Source organism: Selaginella moellendorffii, unplaced genomic scaffold (genome assembly GCF_000143415.4).
Source record: "Selaginella moellendorffii unplaced genomic scaffold, v1.0 SELMOscaffold_74, whole genome shotgun sequence".
Lineage (NCBI taxonomy): Eukaryota > Viridiplantae > Streptophyta > Lycopodiopsida > Selaginellales > Selaginellaceae > Selaginella > Selaginella moellendorffii.
In genome coordinates this window covers 669,696-688,275 of record NW_003314335.1, presented here as the reverse complement: position 1 = coordinate 688,275, position 18,580 = coordinate 669,696, and the positions used below count along the sequence as shown (strand labels likewise).

General features: G+C 46.5%; 6 protein-coding genes across 14 annotated transcripts; 3 read left to right on the top strand and 3 right to left on the bottom strand.

The window, feature by feature from the left end:
• Positions 1-21: 21 nt before the first annotated feature.
• On the bottom strand, positions 22-3,213 carry LOC9658759 (uridine-cytidine kinase C). Of its 2 annotated transcripts, none has more exons than XM_024660505.1 (13): positions 2,982-3,213; positions 2,426-2,921; positions 2,256-2,370; positions 2,017-2,212; positions 1,834-1,947; positions 1,607-1,780; positions 1,360-1,554; positions 1,190-1,309; positions 1,018-1,136; positions 931-966; positions 760-877; positions 446-706; positions 22-388 (listed from the first exon to the last, which is right to left on the bottom strand). In XM_024660505.1, the coding sequence occupies exons 2-13, from the start codon at positions 2,757-2,759 to the stop codon at positions 149-151; spliced, it is 2,022 nt and encodes a 673-aa protein (XP_024516273.1). In that variant the 5' UTR covers positions 2,760-2,921; positions 2,982-3,213; the 3' UTR covers positions 22-148. The 2 variants fall into 2 exon arrangements, with proteins under 2 accessions (XP_024516273.1, XP_024516272.1); XM_024660504.1 differs by having other exon boundaries at positions 2,426-2,907.
• A 125-nt stretch (positions 3,214-3,338) lies between these two features.
• Positions 3,339-5,694, bottom strand: LOC9659840 (cytochrome c oxidase assembly protein COX15). Its single transcript, XM_002986460.2, has 9 exons — positions 5,553-5,694; positions 5,444-5,497; positions 4,797-5,068; positions 4,504-4,729; positions 4,203-4,454; positions 4,043-4,153; positions 3,844-3,975; positions 3,620-3,791; positions 3,339-3,558 (listed from the first exon to the last, which is right to left on the bottom strand). The coding sequence occupies exons 1-9, from the start codon at positions 5,667-5,669 to the stop codon at positions 3,554-3,556; spliced, it is 1,341 nt and encodes a 446-aa protein (XP_002986506.2). The 5' UTR covers positions 5,670-5,694; the 3' UTR covers positions 3,339-3,553.
• A 22-nt stretch (positions 5,695-5,716) lies between these two features.
• On the top strand, positions 5,717-7,062 carry LOC9659357 (lactoylglutathione lyase). 4 transcript variants are annotated; one of them, XM_024660507.1, is made up of 9 exons: positions 5,721-5,790; positions 5,850-5,931; positions 6,002-6,112; positions 6,202-6,263; positions 6,316-6,376; positions 6,434-6,513; positions 6,569-6,639; positions 6,709-6,798; positions 6,860-7,062. In XM_024660507.1, exons 3-9 carry the CDS (start codon positions 6,017-6,019, stop codon positions 6,958-6,960), a joined length of 561 nt encoding a protein of 186 aa, XP_024516275.1. In that variant the 5' UTR covers positions 5,721-5,790; positions 5,850-5,931; positions 6,002-6,016; the 3' UTR covers positions 6,961-7,062. The 4 variants fall into 4 exon arrangements, with proteins under 4 accessions (XP_002986597.2, XP_024516275.1, XP_024516274.1 ...); XM_024660506.1 differs by having other exon boundaries at positions 5,850-5,945; XM_024660508.1 differs by having other exon boundaries at positions 5,850-5,948.
• Positions 7,063-7,105: 43 nt separating this feature from the next.
• On the top strand, positions 7,106-11,953 carry LOC112341059 (calcium-activated potassium channel subunit alpha-1-like). Of its 5 annotated transcripts, XM_024660498.1 has the most exons (22): positions 7,153-7,281; positions 7,352-7,394; positions 7,454-7,539; positions 7,600-7,703; positions 7,777-8,134; positions 8,195-8,302; positions 8,352-8,401; positions 8,451-8,540; positions 8,595-8,678; positions 8,734-8,790; positions 8,854-8,942; positions 8,992-9,122; positions 9,168-9,301; positions 9,347-9,474; positions 9,526-9,577; positions 9,625-9,766; positions 9,817-10,007; positions 10,056-10,230; positions 10,278-11,106; positions 11,161-11,491; positions 11,543-11,870; positions 11,926-11,953. In XM_024660498.1, exons 3-21 carry the CDS (start codon positions 7,462-7,464, stop codon positions 11,850-11,852), a joined length of 3,441 nt encoding a protein of 1,146 aa, XP_024516266.1. In that variant the 5' UTR covers positions 7,153-7,281; positions 7,352-7,394; positions 7,454-7,461; the 3' UTR covers positions 11,853-11,870; positions 11,926-11,953. The 5 variants fall into 5 exon arrangements, with proteins under 5 accessions (XP_024516269.1, XP_024516266.1, XP_024516267.1 ...); XM_024660501.1 differs by having other exon boundaries at positions 7,106-7,281; positions 7,593-7,703; positions 11,543-11,953; XM_024660499.1 differs by having other exon boundaries at positions 7,630-7,703; positions 11,543-11,953.
• A 50-nt stretch (positions 11,954-12,003) lies between these two features.
• On the bottom strand, positions 12,004-13,755 carry LOC112341008 (pentatricopeptide repeat-containing protein At4g02750-like). Its single transcript, XM_024660360.1, has one exon. It carries the CDS (start codon positions 13,753-13,755, stop codon positions 12,004-12,006), a length of 1,752 nt encoding a protein of 583 aa, XP_024516128.1.
• Positions 13,756-15,850: 2,095 nt separating this feature from the next.
• On the top strand, positions 15,851-17,978 carry LOC9659356. The gene is made up of 11 exons (XM_024660445.1): positions 15,851-16,169; positions 16,224-16,291; positions 16,348-16,648; positions 16,698-16,773; positions 16,833-16,910; positions 16,969-17,094; positions 17,167-17,325; positions 17,384-17,449; positions 17,496-17,552; positions 17,607-17,665; positions 17,718-17,978. Exons 1-11 carry the CDS (start codon positions 15,851-15,853, stop codon positions 17,786-17,788), a joined length of 1,380 nt encoding a protein of 459 aa, XP_024516213.1. The 3' UTR covers positions 17,789-17,978.
• Positions 17,979-18,580: the final 602 nt, after the last annotated feature.

The window sequence follows — 18,580 nt, the reverse complement described above, 5'->3', positions numbered from 1 at the left end:
TTACGACAAAACTGGCCAGACTTCCCCCAAGCTATATAATTTATTCCCACCTCGTGGATCGTTCTTCATAGAAAATCTTCGCTCGCTGGATCACTCCTCTAGATAGAGAACTGTTCTTCTAGATCAATGCGACTAGAATTCTCTCTGATCAAAGGGACGATCTTCTCCAAAACTTTACCACGACCACTGCGGCCAGCGTCGTCAATCCCATTGCCGCAGCCGCGGCCGAGGCCAGCCCCGCGCTGCTCGTTCTCATGTTTCTCAGCGCAGCCTTAAACCTCGCCTTTGCGCTCTTCTTCTTGCTCGAGCTATACTTCTCGTGCATGAGATTGCTCAGCATGTCCAGCTGATTGGCCAAGTGCCGCTGGCCTCGCGAAAGAATTTTGATCTGGAAGAAAGCACGCTAAGTCCAGGACCATGAAACCATCCAAGTAGACAAACTTACCTCTTCTAGAATGTAGGCCTCGGAGCTAGATTGCAGTAGAGGCACGGAGGGAGATGAGTGCCCGTTTGCGTTCCCGTTTGCGAGAAACGCTGAGGGACCATTGCTTCCAAACGAGCCTACGAACGCCGAATTCTGCCTTTGGATCGACACGCTGGTGGTCACGGCCGCTGGTAGCTTCGATTCCAGCTCTACTAACCGGGACAACACCTCGTCTAAGCGCTCGTTTATGCTAGCCATTTGTTCCGAGACACGTACTTGATCCTGAAACCAAGTCAGTCGAGCTTGAGAAGAAAACTTGTGAGACATTCAGTTACCTGATCGTCTACTATGTGGGACTGAGGCTCGGGTTCCTCCTTCTTCCCATTGGCCTCTATCCACAGATGTTGGGACTTCTTACCATTATGTCCTTTACGCGACATAAAAAGAGGTTCTCTGCGAAAGACTCGGCTTGAGATAATGAGCATTCCAGTGTCGTAGAATTTTACCTGGGGATGTCTTTGTTGCTACTATTGCGGGTCCAGCTGCATAGAAATTTAAACACAGCAAAGATACCATCGACTGTCATTCGCTACCTTTGACTGTAAAGAGTACGAATGCCGGGCTTTGTTTCTGCCAACCAGGAGAACGAAGGCGTTGGGCTAGGTAACAGTGTATCGTTGCTTAGCTTTTCCTTCAAATCTTCAGGCAAAGCCTACCCCAGGAAAAGTAAGAAACAAACATAGAAAGAACACAGATCTTCCTCACCATTTCTGAATTTAGCTTTTCGAGTTGAATCTGCTCGATATAAGAGCATGGAACATAGTGATTGTCAAGCCCGAGCTTGCTTCCACAATCGGACACCACAGACCTCTCCTTCCCTTGCACCTAAATGAACATTTAATGAGATCAATGTGATGAAATTTATGTAGTCTAACCTGTACGTATTTTCGCTGGAACTGTTCAAGTCGGTCAAGTTTTACTGTTACTTTCTCATCCGAAAAGACATGACTAATCCTCTTCAAAATTGTCGCCATTTCATACCCCAAGGCCATCAACCCGCCGAGAAGACGTACACTTACTTCGAAAGTGATGCGCGGCGATATGATAAAAGGCTCGTCGATTACCCATTCCTACCAGCAGGTAGAACGTCAACAAGAGCCTTCGACTCCTAGACGTACGTACCTCAAACATGAGACTATACTTTCCGTCTCTATTCCTCATTCGCAAATATGACTGACATGTTTCAGGGTCTTCGCCAGGCGGCAGTAAATAAATGTCATATATTTCTTCGATAGTTTCAGTGTGATCATTCGACAAAACGTTCCGTATTTGCTCTTCCGTTACAGATCTGGAAGACTGACGAAAGCTTCCAGATAATTAGCATGGAAATATAACCGACAGGGACAAACCTTGAGAATATATGTCGCGTTTTGAAATCCAGAAAACGGGTTGAATTTATTTACAATCTTGATATGCGCTGTCTCGAGGTCGGGTTCTATAAACGCTTTGTACATGGGGTAGACCTGAGATCAAGAGGACATAGATACTCGTGAATAAACTCATAGCCAGACTTTGTACGCAAGAAATCTTACTGTCTCGGATATCTGATGTATGATATCCTCGGGCTCTTGACCAGATCTGTTTATGTCACGTAAGACCCTCTTTACGAGATCAAAGTGCACTCCTCCAGTGATTGATACCCGCAAGTCAAGAAGAGGCCTGAGTTTCTCACTCAACGCGTAAATTCCCTCAACGATCACAATTCGAGAAGAAGGGACATCAAGCTTCCTGGAATGCTTCGTTTTACAATAGCAACTCCGAAAAAACTTACCTGTATCCCACTCTCTTGCTGATCTTAAAGTCATATATAGGAACTTCCACCGAATTTCCAGCTCGAAGGTTCTGAAGATTGTCGAGCAATGTGTCATAGTCAGTGAGCCGAGGATCTGCAACGACATAAAAAAAGGTTTAGACAAAAGAAAGAGAGAAAGAAGCTCAGACCATCGTAGTTCCCATCTATAACTCTGCTGGAGTCGTTGTAATTGTCCATAGAAATCGTACCAATCCCCGGCATGAAGCTCCCAACTTTCTCAGAGAAGACCGTCTTGCCAGCACCAGATGGTCCGGCTAGGCCAACCAAAATCACCCCTTCCATGTTTTGAGCTAGAAGCTGGCATGCTCGGATGAAAAGGAAAAACCCCTTCTCGAAAGAGAGTGAATCGGCAATCGGCGCTACCTCGTATCGATCACAATCTTTCCGCCTCACGAGACAAAGCTGGTGCTTCAAGAGCCCACATTTCCGCCGATGCGACGCCGACATTTTCTTCGAATCCATCACGGAAAGCGCCCACGGACAGCGCCGGCGCGAGGGAGCGACTGCTACGAATCAAAGTAGAAGCCTTTGCCCAAAGCGGGATCGAAATCTTCCACCACTGGGAAGAAAATAACTCCACCCATTATTTTCATCGTTCTTTTCTAGCTACCTGTCAAAAAAAGTCTTTAGAATCCAAACAGGACGAGAATAAGATCGCGCATTCGATCCGTGAGAGCGCCATACCTGAAATCCTGGCCCGCTGGAGCTCAAATGAATCGAATTTCGATGCGCCGGGATCGCGACGACGCGAAGATCGAAGCGATCGAAGCCCTGAATTTGGCGGCGATCGCCACTGACCTGACCGCCCTAGCGCAAAAGAATTCCTTCCACTCGCGCACACCGTGCCCTCACCACGAGTTTATATACCAGCACGCTTAATTAACCCTAAACCTGCCAAAATAGGGGGAAATTTCCCTTCCCGCGTCTTTGTACCGTAGGATGGTGCATCTTGAAACAAATGGGATGCTGCCACGTGTCCACCAATCATGACAGTACGATGAAAGATTCCTGCGCCCATCCTAGCCGTCGAGGGGGCCGATGGAATATTTACATCATGTTTACAAAGGCAAAGGCCACTATGAAGTGAAAGCTACGCATGAGATTCGGGCCTTGGACTTTGCGGTTGGAGCTTTTGAGCTAGACGTTAAAAAAAGAGCTTCCATGAATGCCAGGAACAAAAAGAGAGAAGAGACAAAAAAAAATCTCGAGAGAAGTTTGCGAGGGATACAAGCGTTAGAAGCGATCGAGAAAGTGATTTAGACTGCGAGAGATTCAAGCGTTAGAAACGATCGAGAAAGACAGACAACGCAAAAAATACTTACTTTGGCCGAGGCGATTCATCAGCCTTGTGGTCTCCGTGACTCCACGAAAGGGGCGCCTGAGAGTGTGAGCTAGCGCGACCATGATCGTGAAGAGCGTGAGAGCTCCAGCTTGGTGAGCAACACCGGCGTGTACTGGGACGTAACTCAGCAGTGCGTAGACTCCGAGACTAACCTGTTAAGTTCGAGTTTGCGAAGTTAAATCTAGGAAAAGATGATTTTCAAACCTGGAGAAGTGTCATGTGAACCGCGCCTGTGATGAGTTTGCTCGCCGGTCCTGGCAATGCGAGGCCTCTCGAGGCCAGCCAGACGGCCCCGATGCTCAGCAAAGTCGTCGTCGCAAGAACACGATGGTTGAACTGTTGAAAACAAGGTGCTAGGAAAGAAGAGGCAAAGAATATAGTATTGGAAAAGCTTGGCGTTTACCTGCACGGTTGCGGTATTCTCGAAGAAATTCTTTATAGTTGGCTGAAGTGCAAGAATGCCCTCGGGAATCCAATCATCTCCCATTTTCGGAAAAGTGTTGAATGCGCGTCCCTGTACAGAAGTATTTTTCTCGGTCATGTCATTGAACTGTGAACTTTACCGCATCGTTTCCTGCGACGAAGGCCCCGGACAAGGCAGTCAGTCCAACCAGCCCGGAAACTGGAAGCACCAAGCGTCTCATCCTCGCCATTGATTGCAGCACCACTTGCGGGAGATGTGGCGATGGTGGTGAGGGAGAAGCCACAGAGAGTGCTGTCCAAAGTAATCCAGAGTATATCACGAACGCTGATGCCAAGTGCGTAGCAAGGCGATACGGGCTCACTCTTGCGTGACCTCCTTCAGTAGCAGGCTCCTAAGAGAGATAAAAGTTTGCAGGAAAAAGGAGGACAGAACCGCAGTACCTCAAGGCCGCTTTTAACCATCCACCAGCCAACGAGTCCCTGTCCAGCACCCATAGCAAGAAGCACACCAAGTCGAGCTCCAAGTTCCCTGGTGATGTAGCCTTTGACGAGAAAATAGCCGAAGGGGAGCGCAAACACAACACCAAGTGCTCTACCGGACATCCGGTGCGCGTACTCCATCCAGTAGATAAACTTGAACTCGTCCAAGCTCATTCCCTTGTTAACTCTGCAGGACAAAACATACATGAGCGCTACTATATGAATCAAAGCAAGAAGAGAACCAGTTAACTTACGTCCTGTATTCGGGCGACTGTCTGTACTTATCGAATTCCTTCTCCCATTCTTCGGCCGACAAAGGAGGCAGACTCCCTGTAAATTTCCAGTCCGTCATGGATAACCCCGATCTCGTCAGCCGGGTCATTCCTCCAAGAACAACCATGCCGAACACCCAACCGGAGCACACGTACAGCCACCTTGACACGGCCTTTTGAGCAACGTTGCCACCGGAAACAAGCTCTTTCGTGCCCAAGCTTACTGCGCCAGTGGAAAGCGGGCATCCAAACAGCTGAAACGCAAAGAAAAAAATCAGTAAAAGTAATGTTTGGAGTTTGGAAGAAGCTGGAAAGCAAAAGCAGCAGAGTATAAGAGATCTTACAAGCAAAGTGTCACAAAACAAACAGGAATCCTGGAGTTTGGAAGAGCTGGAGCTGGAGTATAAAAGATCTTACAAGCAAAGTGTCACAAAACAAACAAGAATATAAACACAAGAAGGACGATCTTTGCGAATGCATACAAAATGAATTGCCATGAGGTTTTGAGGAATCGAGGTGGGCATAACCATGCGAAAGCACACAAGAAATGACTAGCAAAAAGCATGCACAAAAAAATAGATTCCGAGCATAGAAAAATATCATCTCTAGACAAAGGGGGAAAGAATTACCTTATAGGGTGCTCGCGGAAGAACTCCACGGGGCACAATCCTCTCAGCAAGCCCCTGACAAACACCGAGAATGAATAAGCGGGATCAATGTATCTCCGAATCGATAAACCTTGTGCTGCGAGAGACCATTCCCGCCGTGAAACGCTGCATAGCCAGCGCCAGTGCCGAGCGGCGATCGTCGCGCGAGATTTCGATCCACCGCATTCTTGATCAGGCGGCGCAACATTGCCGCCTTTGCGAGAGAGAAAAGCACGCACGACCTACTTCTTTCTTAACATGGGGTTTACCTGTCCTCTGGGGTTTAAGCGGCACTCTTTCCCCTTTTAGGGTTCTTGGGCGTCCTCCAGGTGAGAATAGCCATGGCTGGATCGGCCACTGCATTCTCAAAGATTTCCTTCGCTTCTAGTTGCTCCTTGCTGGAATCCTTGCGCGCCAGGCATCTACCGCGTGGATTGGGGCAATTCGGCTGCGCATCGCGTAATCTTAAGGTTCTCACCGATAGGTTGTGCGTCGATTGGGATTTCCGGTCACGGAGCATGCTGATCTGTGAGAATGCAGCTAAGGAATCGAGCGATGGCTACCACGGCATCTAAGGAATCGGCGGAGAATAATCCCGGCTTGAGTGAATCACCGGATGAGGCAACCAAAGGCTATATCGTGCAGCAAACTGTGAGTGCCACGTTTTTTCACTTTTGTCCATTGCTACATTCTCTTTCTTGTCTAAAAGCTTCCATCCTTTATATCGTTCATCTTTATAGATGTATCGGATCAAGGATCCAAAAGCGAGCTTGGATTTCTACTCGCGCGTCCTTGGAATGACGTAAGTACTTTGATCTGGATAGTTTGTACTGACAAAAACTTTCGAATCTCAGGCTTTTGAAAAGGCTAGACTTCCCGGATTCGAAGTTCTCGCTATACTTCGTAGGATACGAGGTCCTCGAAGTGTTGGACTTAGCACAATGAAAGTTTCTTTTTCTTTCTTTGATGCAGGATTCGGCCGAGGCTCCAAAAGACCCGATCGAGCGTGTTCGCTGGACTTTCAGGAGGAAAGCAACCATAGAACTGACACAGTACGTAATGTTGGAGAGATTGTTTTCTTCTAATCGTATGTGTTGGGCATTGTAGCAACTGGGGGACTGAGACGGATCCAGAGTTTAAAGGCTACCACAATGGAAATGCTGATCCTCGCGGCTATGGTAGACCCCGAATCTCTCTTTCACTTTTCTTCTTTCTCTCAAAAGGGAAAACCTTGTGATCTTGTAAAGGGCACATTGGAATCTCTGTGGACGACACCTACAGGGCTTGCGAGAGATTCGAGAAACTTGGCGTGGAGTTTGTGAAGAAACCGGACGATGGTACGTGAAAAAACTAGAATCGCGTTCGCTGGTATTCATGGAAATCTCTTTTTCTTGACAGGATCAATGAAGGGTCTAGCGTTCATCAAGGATCCAGATGGTTACTGGATTGAAATTTTCGACGCTGGTAGAATCGGTGGTATTGTAGCTGGATCGGCGTGATCGAATCAAAGAATGCGATCTATAGAGTAACGATCGTGGCAGAGCTTTAAATGCTGCTAATAAACGGTCAGTTATATAATAATTCGCGAATATTCGATTTCATAGCTCTTCCATTCCATTGTTCACACGAAGCGAATGATGATGCTGCGCCTTGGCGATATTATTGACTGTCGCGACGGTCGATTGGATCGCGCGCGCCCCTCGATCGATCGTTCCCGCTCCAGCTCCACGATCTTCCAGCGCCACGCCCCGGATTGATTCGCGCGCCGGTGAGCGATTTGAATCGCGCGCAGCAAGAGCCCTAGTCCAGGGTTTAGGAAGGTGAGCTAACTGTGATGGATCGTTCCTCGTGAATCACATCGGCTAATCGAATCGGTCATCGTCATGGAAGATGTGAGAGGATTTGTCGCGTCGCAGCATTGGCACCGGCAAAGGTCTGTTTGTTCTATAAGCTTTGGCCTCTAGCTAAGCCATAGCTCTCTATTTTTTTCAGTGAACCATATGAAAGGTATGTTTCCTGGCGTCACAGCGTTGGACAAGGATGGCACCCTGGACCAGCGTACGAAGGAATCCTCGCCAGTAAGTTCTTTCCTTGGAGACTTTAAAGCCTTTTGGCTTTGACATACTGGGAGTTAGCAGAGACATTGTTTTTGCTTGCGCTCGTGTCAGAGGGATAATTCTTGTGAGCTGCAACACAGAAAAATGCGAAAAGCATTCTCCGACGCTGTCTTGAGATATGGCCGGTGATTGATTTAGCTGCCTGGATTTGTTTGGAAACTTTAGAACTGATTTCTCCTTTTGTTAATTTTTTTCCAGGAGTGATATGGACAACGAGAACATGGGATTTCTTGAGAGGTCCAAGATGGTGGAGGTTACTGTTCCAGCTCTGGATAGCAGTGGAATGAATGCCACTCGCGCTGGAACAAAGTCTCTCACTCGCTCTCGGACGCTGCTCATCACTCCCACTGGCCAGTGCACACCTGTTTTGGAGGATGACTTGGAGTTCGATTTGGAAGCCAAGCATGCGGAATTCTCTTTGCCGAGGGAGCGCGAGAACAAGGTCCCTGAGGAGTCATCGCTCGGGAAGTTTAGAGGCTCTGTCAAGTATGTGCTGCTGCAAAGTCTCCTCTGGCTCAAAGATCAAACGAAGGAAAAGGAAGTTAATGCCACTGAGGTAAGCACTCTCTATGTCTTCTGGATGTGGAATCGTTTGTTTCTTTTTCTCTGTGGAAAGGATGTTCTTGCCAGATACCACAATCTGTACCTATACGGCACTGTTCCATTGACAATCAAAGTGAGAACAGCGATTCGCAGTGGTACTCTCGGCCATATTCTACTCTGTGTAAGCTAAACATTCTGTAGCAATTGTCTGATAATTCCTTGATACGCAGATAGAATTCATTGCAGCAGTTGTATCTGTTGTTGCTTATGTGCGATCGACGTAAGTCGGTTAATCCTTCAAACTTGACAGCTTTATCCTGTTTCATTAGCTATATACTCTCGTCGACTCATTGGATTGTGATCGTGAGGCGAGTTTTTGGTCTTTTCTTCGTCGCAGATTATCTCTTAAAGCTCTATAGGTATCATGCTACAGAAATCCTGGATTATGGATTATTACTAACATATTTGTGCAGCGCTCCTGTCCGACTGTACTACGTTATATCCGTAAGTGGCCTCATCGACCTCAGCAGCACCTTGTCAATTGTTTGCCTCTGGAGGTTGGTTTTGTCAAGGAAGAACATCTGCAACTGATTCGTTCAATTATGCTTGCAGCAAATTTAAGAACGATGGTGCTATCCCTCAAATGCTACTGGTCCTTCGAGCCTTGAGGTTAGCGTATGCTTTTATTTTAAACATCTGTAATGTAGAGTATATGTGTTTTCTATTGTTCAGGATTCTACCTTCCCTCACTTCGTTTGTGATCGTCGGTGGTACAATTGGCCAGCAAATTTTTCTTCTCGTAATGTACACACTCGGTGCTGGTAGGTTCAAGCTAAGTTCTTTCAAAATCTCTTCTTTATTTGCATGCAGTTTTTATTGCCGCTGGCATACTTCAGTGGGTGGAATATAAAACTACATCGGCGGATAAGAAAATACAGCAAGGTTGTGGTGTCTCGGGATGTTTTACCTTTTATGATGCTTTTTATTTTGTGATTGTGACGGTAAGAAGTTTAGTTCATTGTTTTTCACTTGAGTTTCTTTTCTAGATTACCACCGTTGGGTATGGAGACTTCACGCCAAAGTCAAACTGGGGACGGCTAATTACTCTCACTATCATGCTTGCTGCTGTACTTATTCTTCCAGTGCAAATCAACAGAATTCTACAGCTTGCCTCTCGCAGGTATGTTGTCGAGTTAATTAACTCACTCATCATCGTTTTATGCAGACCTTATGGAGGAAGATTTACGATGCAAAAGGCGGTTGGGTCTAACTTTATCGTCATCAGCGGAAATGTATCCCTTCAAACAATTCGGCACTTCCTAGCTGGATTCTATCATCCTAACCACGATAAAGGTAAGTAAGGTGATGCAGTGATGTTCTCATTTTTTATTTTTTTGCGAATAGACATGGCAGCGTTTCCTATTCGAGTTGTTATCATGGCACCTTTCAAACCTTCGTATGTGCGCTGGTGAATATTATGTTTCTAATTATCAAGCTTTGCAGGTATGAGATGAAGACACTTCTGACGCATTACCGAGGACGAGTCAACTTCATTGAAGGAACTCCTATAAAAGAGTCCGATTTAGATCGTGTTTGTGCTACTTTTGCAACAGCGGTATTCTTACTTGCGGATGAGCATGCGAAGGTGCAGGCAATCACTATAATTCTTGGCACTGACCATGAAACCACTCTCAGGATTTTGATGCGGAAGACGCGGCTCAAATAACCCGGACTCTTTCCGTTCATCGTCATTGTGGTTCGAAGGTGAGAGTGATCGTGGAGCTGCTAAAACCTGAAAACTACAATAATGCTATTTGGGATGAAACTGAGGCTGGTATTGAAATTATTTGTCCTGAGGCAGTCCGCTTTCAACTTTTAGCTCGAAGGTACAGTCTGAGCTTTACCTCAAAGCATGACTCTTGTTTTCGTTTCAGCTGTCTTATTCAGGGGTTTTCAACTCTTGTAATCAACCTTTTTCGTTCGGGGTTATTGCTGAGACATTCACACGCTGACCACTGGATGACAGAGTACTGCTATGGTGTTCGGCAGGAGATCTTTCCAGCTATATTACCGGCTTGCTTTTTCGAAGAGAAACTGACTTTTGAAGAGGTTTGTACAGATAACTTTGAACTTCACATAGTGATCTTTTCTTTCAGGCGGCTGAAATTGTGTACCTCAAGTACCATGCAGTTCTTATTGGCCTTGACATTATACTTGAAAATAAGCTCCGTGTAGTGCGACTCTATCCACGGGGCCGTAGAATTAAGCCATCCGACCTTGGCTTGGTCATTGCGAAGGACTTAGAGATGGCGGAACGTATTTCAGAATACGGTAAAGCACGCCGAAGATCATCTGGTAAATTTAAGCATGAAGAAGACCACGGGATTCTTAGAAGCGTGAAGGGAAGCCGGCAGGACGTGGAAACTGGCTTTAAAAGCAGGGATAGGGGGCGACGGACCAAGAGGACGACAACTGACGACCATTTGTATGACGACAAAAAGGATTCCACCAGGCCAGGTACAAGAACGGATTTTCAAGGCCATTTTCGTCCCTTCTACTCGTCTATCGATTCGGTTGAAGAAGAAGGCCACTCAAAAGTAAAGTTCGTTGCTTCGCTGGAGGAAGCCATAGATATGGCAATGAGTTGGCCACCTTTGAGGAAGTGGGATAAGCCCGAGCGACCGGTTTTGGAAAGAAGGGAAGACACGATACTGGAAAACCTGCGGGAGAAGACGATAAACGTAGTGGTTTTATCCTTTCCTCACATTCTACTGTGCATCGAAGGAAACTGGCCACTAAATCTCTTCTACTTCATCTGCAACTTACGGATTCCAACGATGCCGCAGATGCCACTTGTGATCATGCACCCAAGCACACCGACTGCCGCGGACTGGGGATGCGTGGGATTGTTTGTGGACGTCTACTTTGTGAAAGGCTCGGCTTTGTACGAGCTAGACTTGGTTCGTGCTGGAGTTTTGCAAGCGGGTAAGATTTCGTCTCTGCTAAAGGTATTCGATTTAACTCGTTTTAATCTAGCAGAGAAGGTGGTAATCCTCACGCAAGGCTTCGAGGACGACTTCCAACCAGTTGACGACGCAGCAGGAGCTGTGTCGCCTACAGTGAACACTCTGGACGTGAAGAACATCGTCATAACTGCGAACGTCGAGCGCCTTCTAAGCCCGGCCAGAAACCGTGTGCTGGTTGAACTCCAACAAGAGATCCAGCTGCAATTCCTCCGACCACATTCCCGGAACCACACCGTGCAATTCCAGCCAAAAACGTTGCAAAGAGACCGTGACGCGAGGTTACAGTTTGCACCACCATTCGCCGAAGGCAAGGGACTTTGCCCGGCAGCATTCACATTCCTAACGTAAGTCCTCCTTTTCTCGAGAATACTTTCTGAGTCTTCATGGATCCTCAGGTACGCCACGTTTTTCAACAGGAACTCCGTCTCAATCATCGAGCAGCTCTCTTGCGGGCGACACACCGGAGAGGACGAAGACGGTGACGAAAACTCCATACGGAGGCTCGAGCAAATTCCGATCCCAAGCTGCTACGTCGGCCTCAGCTTCCAGCAGCTGTTCCAGGGGCTCTTGCACAACGAAAAGGCGCTCGCTCTGGGACTCTACCGCCCGGTTGGGACGCACAACTCTCCAGTCGCTTATGTGAGCACGAACCCGGCCTATGACACACTGCTTCACAGCGGAGATCTCATTTATGTCCTCCAGTAGAAACGCAACTCGCTCGAGGTCAGTTCGCTCGATTAAACTTCTCCTTCGCCTTTGTTGATGTTTGCATAATCAGAACGCTAGAACGGAGATCTCCTCCAGTATCCAGTTGTCTCGATTAAACTTCTCCTTCTCCTTGTTACGTGATTATCATCTACTTGTCAAGCGAGTAAATGTTGGCAAGCAGCAGAAACGCAGCGTCCTGCTGGACAAACTTCGCCGCTCGAGCGCCGACTTTCGAGCTCTGCTGACTCCGGCAAGCCCCAAGCAGGCATCCCCACACCGCGGCATTTGGAAGGCACGGCATTGTGGCGATGAGCTCCTGCGCATCCTCGACGAAGCCAGCGCGTCCCAGCAGATCAACCATGCAGCAGTAGTGCTGCATCGTCGGCTCCAATCCGAAATCCACCACCATCGACAGAAACAGAGACCTTCCATCGAAAAGCTTCCCAGTTCTACTGCATGCTACCAGGATCAAGGCGAAGCTTATGTCGTCCGGGAGCTCCAAGAGCTTGGCGGAATGAAAGGCTTGGAAGGCGTGAGAAAGATCTCCTTTGTGGATGGTGGCAGTGAGCATTGTGTTCCAAGACACCAAGCTTCTCTCGGGCATCGAGAGAAAAGTTCTCTTGCACTGTTGCAATTGCCCGGCTTGGGCTTGAGCGCCAAGAAGAGCGTTCCAAGAGACTGAGTCGCGAGTATTCATTCCCTGGAACAAAGACTCGCAATCCAAAAGATGCCCAGTCTGGGCATATGCCGTTAGCAAAATATTCCAGGACATTAAGTTCCAACCCGGCATCCAGCGAAACGTTTGCTCTACGTCAGATAGATACCCGGAACGAGCATAACCGTACAAAAGAGAGTTCCAAGAGAATATTCCTTGGCATGGCGTCTTGTCAAACAAACATTTCAACACTTCAATTTGCCCATCACCGGCATATGCTGCAAGAAGAATATTCCAAGTCACGATATTTGTACGGGGAATCTCGTCGAATAAACGTTTTGCCTGGTCAAGATGGCCGTTGTCAGCGTACGCTGCCATCATAGCCGTCCACACAACCACGTCTTTGTGGGCAATAGAGTCGAATAACTTTCTCGCAAGAGAAAGATGCCCGGCTTGGGAATATGCCGCAAGCATCGTGGTACATGAAACGAGGTTGTGCATGGGCATGCACTCAAAGATTTTTTTTGTTTCTTCCAAGTGTCCACTTCCAGCACTTCCGGCAAGTATTGTGCTCCAGGATATTATGTTACACGCGGGCATCTCGCGAAAAACTTTCATGGCGAGTGCAAAGGAATCGCAGTGGCAGTATGTTGTGATCATCGCATTCCAGGATACAAGGTCTCGCTCCGGCATGGAATCAAAGACACACTCCGCCTGCTCACACTCTCCGGCGCTCGAGCACGCAGTGAGCATCGCGTTCCAGGAGATGAGATGGTGCTCGAGCATCACCGCAAAGATTTCTCGCGCTCCCGCGAGGTCGCCCTCGCGGGCACAGGAGTTGAGCAGTGATGTCCAAGTGAAAACCCCGTGCTCGGGCATTTTTTCTGCGGTCTCCCGCGCCTCTTCAAAATGCCCGCTTTGGGCTAATGCTGATACGATTGCGTCCCAAGCTACAATATTGTGTTGTGGCATTGCATCAAACATACTTTTGGCCTGATCGATTTGACCGTTTCTCGCGTATGCACTGAGCATTGCGGTGTAAGAGACGAGATTGGGTGATGGCATTTTGTCGAAGGCCCATTTTGCATGTCGTAGATACCCGTTTTGGGCATATGAGCATATCAAGCACACCCAGGAAAATGCATCTTTGGACACTATGGAATCAAACACTGCACGAGCAGAATCCACATTTCCAATGCTTCCATAGAGTTGAATTTTTTTGTTCAAAGCAACCACTTCATTCATCACATGACTTCATAGAATAAATAGATCATGTGAATGTATCATAAGAATAAAAAGGTATTTTTATTTCAATTAGTTTTCTCAAATTAGCCTTAATGAATGTATTAAAATTATATTTTCAGTAGAAATCTTTAATATTCAAAATATATAAATTTCTAACAATTTTTTAAAAACAGTTAAATGAACAATTAATTTTCATATTGCTATATGAGGTCACAAAAATGGAGTTATAAAATAATTTCAAACAACATTCTCGTTCCATTTTTGGGATATGGTATTTTTGGGTAGGTGTAATATAAACAATATATAATAATCTTCCAAGATGATCTCTGAAAATTATTAAATTTTATATTATAGAATTACCATTATTAATTATCCCATTGTTTTTTTCTCTTTTCTTATCAATATTCATAGAAATTTTATTTAAATTAAATATTTCTATTTTGTAATTCAAGTTTATACTAATTAAATTCATTCTTTTATTCTAGGTAAAAAACCTTAATGATATTGAAAAAACCTATATCATTTAATATAAATTCTCTGAGAAAAAACTCATGTTCTTAGTGGTCGAGATAGACTTCTTATATACAAGAATCCATAGACTAAATTCAATCCCAAATGAATAATTTATATGCTATATTATTATAACTAGTGTATTAATTATATATATATATATATATATATATATATATATATATATCTTGCACTAAAAAATGAGAAGAAAACTACTCATTTAATTAGGATAAAAAAAACCCAAACTAGGTCAAAATTTACAACGTGTCTTCCATAAACTTGTCCACTTGCCTTTGGCAATCGCCCACCGATTGTTCTCTTCGACAGTCACCAGCAGCACAAAGATTTACTGGTGCACGAGTTGCAGGAGGCTGAGGGAGCAGCGCTACAACGCTCTTGCAGCCGTGACAACTACATTCCCGTCCAGGTTCCAGGACGGTTTATACCTCCATTGCTCTATCGGTAGGTGATAATATGAAAAACTGGAAAAAAACGCCACGTACTTTTAGCTTTGAATTCCTTCTTTCGGTTTTGGCAACAACACCAAAACGCTGCTCTGCATCTTCAGCCACATGTACCAGGAGCTTCCATACCGGAATCGCCTCCTCTTCTTCAGGCCGCCTCGCCACCTTTTTCGAAGATCATCTCCCACATGAAACAGTCTTTGGCGGCGGCACTGTCCGAGTTCTACCCTGTCCGCGAGGACATGCGAATGCTGCTCGAGTGCACCGATCGTGGCGTCAAGGCGTCGTGTAATCGGCCACTTCCCGAAGGTGACAAGTTTGATCTGGACCGCAAGTTCCCGCTGGAGCTGCCAGGGCACGAGAAGGATCTCAAGTGGCCGTGGCAGGTACAAAAGATCTGACCAAAAAACCTTACGCGTATCTAAGGACAATGTACTTTCAAGGTGACGGAGTTTTCTTGTGCGGGAGCTAATATAAAGAATATTCTTTCATTTTCTCACAAGAAATCGTTTGTTATGGAAAATAGTTGGATAACATATACAAAGATCGAAATACCTCCAGTTAAGCTAGTTCTTCTTCGCGCATGCAAGGGACTCCATCGCCACTACGTTCAATCCTTTCTTCGTAGAGAGCAGCCACAGCTTCCACATCAGTGCGTGCTCCTGTGAGTAGCAAATCCCATCCAAAAACCAATCGAAACTAAAGAACAAGGCCGCCAAGTCTTGCGGCGTGTCCGTCTTGGGAAATATGCCAGCGAAATCCCGTGCTCTCGAACGTATTCACAAGCCTTGCACAGGACAAATGAATGGGAAGAACTAAACGCTATGGATTCTAGCCATGAAAAAGATCAAGAAGAACTAACCTGGCTTGTCCGAGACAACATCTCCAAGATCAGTGCCATCCGTCGTCGGCTTGTGAATGCTCTGAAAGTTTTATCCGCCGCCAGACACGAAAACAGCCAGGCGCTTCCTCCTCATCTGTGCTAGCAGGAAACCTAAGAAGAGGGCGACGGCAACAGCGAGGAGGAAAGAAATGCCGGCGCGATTGGAATGGAGCGCATCGAAAGGCAAAAGGTACTTGAAGCTGACAAAATGGCCTCTCCTTGAGGCGTTAGGGTGGCAATGGAAAACCTGGGGGTCGAGTCGGAGCGGCGTTCTCGGATATCAAGAAAGGGTCTCAGGGGATTGAGAAAGGTAAGTAATGAGTATGACAAACTCAGGAGCTTTGCCAAGGAGAAGAGGCTGGTGGGGGAATATGTCAACACGAGGTACGATGCAGTGGCTCAGGATCCAGACTTGGGCCATTTGCTGGGTTTACTCTACATCCACCAGCACTGGGATCTCTTCCAAGATTTCATCTCCGACGAGGTTTTCCAGACTGCTCGCCACATCCTCCAGGACCCATGCAGCCCTCAACTCGCTCGACGTTTCCTGGACTCAGGTAACAGGTTTGGGTGGTTTTATCGTGCAGCTGAACTGATTCATGTTTCTGTAGAAGATGCGACTCAAAGGATGGCTGTCAGTGATGCTTTGCTGTCTGATCGCTTTGCTCAGCGCAAAACGGTGAGTGTCTCCTTCCTCCTTTGTTTCTGTTTCGTGTCTCTTACCAGTTCATGTAGATGGATCTTTCAAGTGAAAAGTTTGGTGAACGAGCTCAACCCGTTTACGAGGCCCTCTCGTATGATATAGTCAAACTTGTTGAACGGCAGTCATCACCAAGCTACGGCAAACTCAGCTACCAAGAGCTGGAGCTTCTGCTCTGCAGCATCAAGTCCGAACCATTTATCGAGGACTTGCTTGTGCCTTGCCTTCTTCCAGACGTTCTAACACACCGGGAGAAAGTGGAAGATGCGGTCGCGCATGCTCGGCTCATGCTGCTAGAAGCAGAGGCGAATATTTTCTATGGCTGCTCCTTCAACTGTAAGTATGGCGCGCTTTGGTTTATCATTATCTTCTGTGTATGTTACAGATGCTGAACTCAAAGGAGCAGCAAAGGCTTCAGTAACTGAGAAACAAAAGCTCCATGACAGTAGCCAGCTACTCTGGTAAACCCAGTTTTCTGCTTGTATCCTCACCATCTTCGTCTTGCTTTCCTTGCGTACAGGTACATGCTTCGCAATCCTTCTCCCATAGACAAGTCGTTCAGGTGCTTTTACCTCGAGGCAGTGCTACATTCAACGACGTATGTCTCCCGTTTTCCTTTCTTATCTTTGTGAATTCGCTTAAATATTTGTGTCCAGGCCCGGGAGGGTCAAAGTGCTGACCCCGGAAGACTATCCGGACACAGTCCCTCCTGAGTTTCAAGAGGACATTTCTGAAAAAGATCTGCGCGTGTTTCGCATCATTCCTCATGGAACTTCGTTCGGGTATGTATACTATGCAAGTGCATTTGAACCTCTCATCTCCTTGATCTGGTGATCTTGCGCTTTCTGTCTCAGCTCAAAGTCGAACGTGGTTTTTGCAAGACTGTGTGACTTTGACCTCAAGAGCATCCTGTTGGGGGAGCCCGTGGCCAGGGAAAGGGTGTGCCAAGCTCATATGCTTATCGACAAGATCTGGCCAACTCCAAAGGAGGTGTACGAGGCTTTGGTTCAGAGGTACTCTCTATTCATCATCAATCCTATCGCCACCTTGACATTCTCATTTGTGCTTTAGTGTCATGGAAGGTCCCAGCAGCGTGAGGCAGGTTTCCAAGAGCAAGAGGAATGCCCACCACCGAAGGTAAGTCAACTTTTTGTTCATAACAGTGCTAATGCAACGATTACAGGCCCTCTGTTGTGTGCAGAAGTGCTGCGGACAGTTTCCGAGAATCTGGTGGCCATAGGTTCACTTTTTTTTATCACAGTTTTGTTGGCTTTTCTAACGACATGTTGTGCAGCCTGGAAGATGGCGAGCCTCAGATTTTCAAGAAAAAACGGAGGAAAGCGAACGATTCAGGTACTGTTCCTTCAGTGTTAAGATTAAAGGGGGACACTCACAGTGCTTTCAGGAGCAACAAAACGCTCAAAGTTGATGATGAAGCATCAAGCGCCAGTATGCTGCCCTGCTCTACGCACATGAGGTCGGCAGCACACTGGTAGCAAATTGGCATACTCAGCTTTAAATGTGGTACTTCGAGTTTCTCACAACCTAGGTGAAATAGCCTGCAACTCGTGCACCAGTAAATCTTTGTGCTGTCGAAGAGGACAATCGGTGAAAGGATTGACAAGTTTATAGAAGGTTGTAAATTTTGACGTAGTTTGGGCTGGTTTAAATGATTATTAAATATCAAAGATATATTTAGTGCATATATAACCACAAGCCTTAAACCGGATATTCGTCTACGTGGCATTTCACGTCGCCCTGTCAGCACAGACGCCCGTCAACGATTCAAATATCCCGCGGTTTTTCTCGTTGTATCGGCACTGGTGCATATCGATAAAATCCCACAAGGAAAGACGGGCAAAAATGATGAGGATACACACACAGCAAAGATCAAAACCATGAGAATGGAGGCGTCCATCTACGGGCCGCCACGTTTTACCGGATGGTGACCTCTAACGAACTAGAAGGCTACTTTATCGACTGACTGAAATAAATTCATGTATTTAATGACCCAGCTGTACAATTTTGAATTTTGCCCCAACATAACCCGATTGATTTGTGGTGGTTCGATTCCTTCTTTATCAACGATCACGCCTGCACGGCCAGCCACCCACAGCTTTCTCTCAACATCTAGGTCAGGGCGATTGCTGGAGAGTGGCAATTCTTGTTCTACGATCTTTGATCGATCGTGTGGATTGCCAGGTTTGTGTGTGCACGATATCTCTCTCTCTCTCTATGATTTAATCACCAGGAGAGTCTTGATTGCCA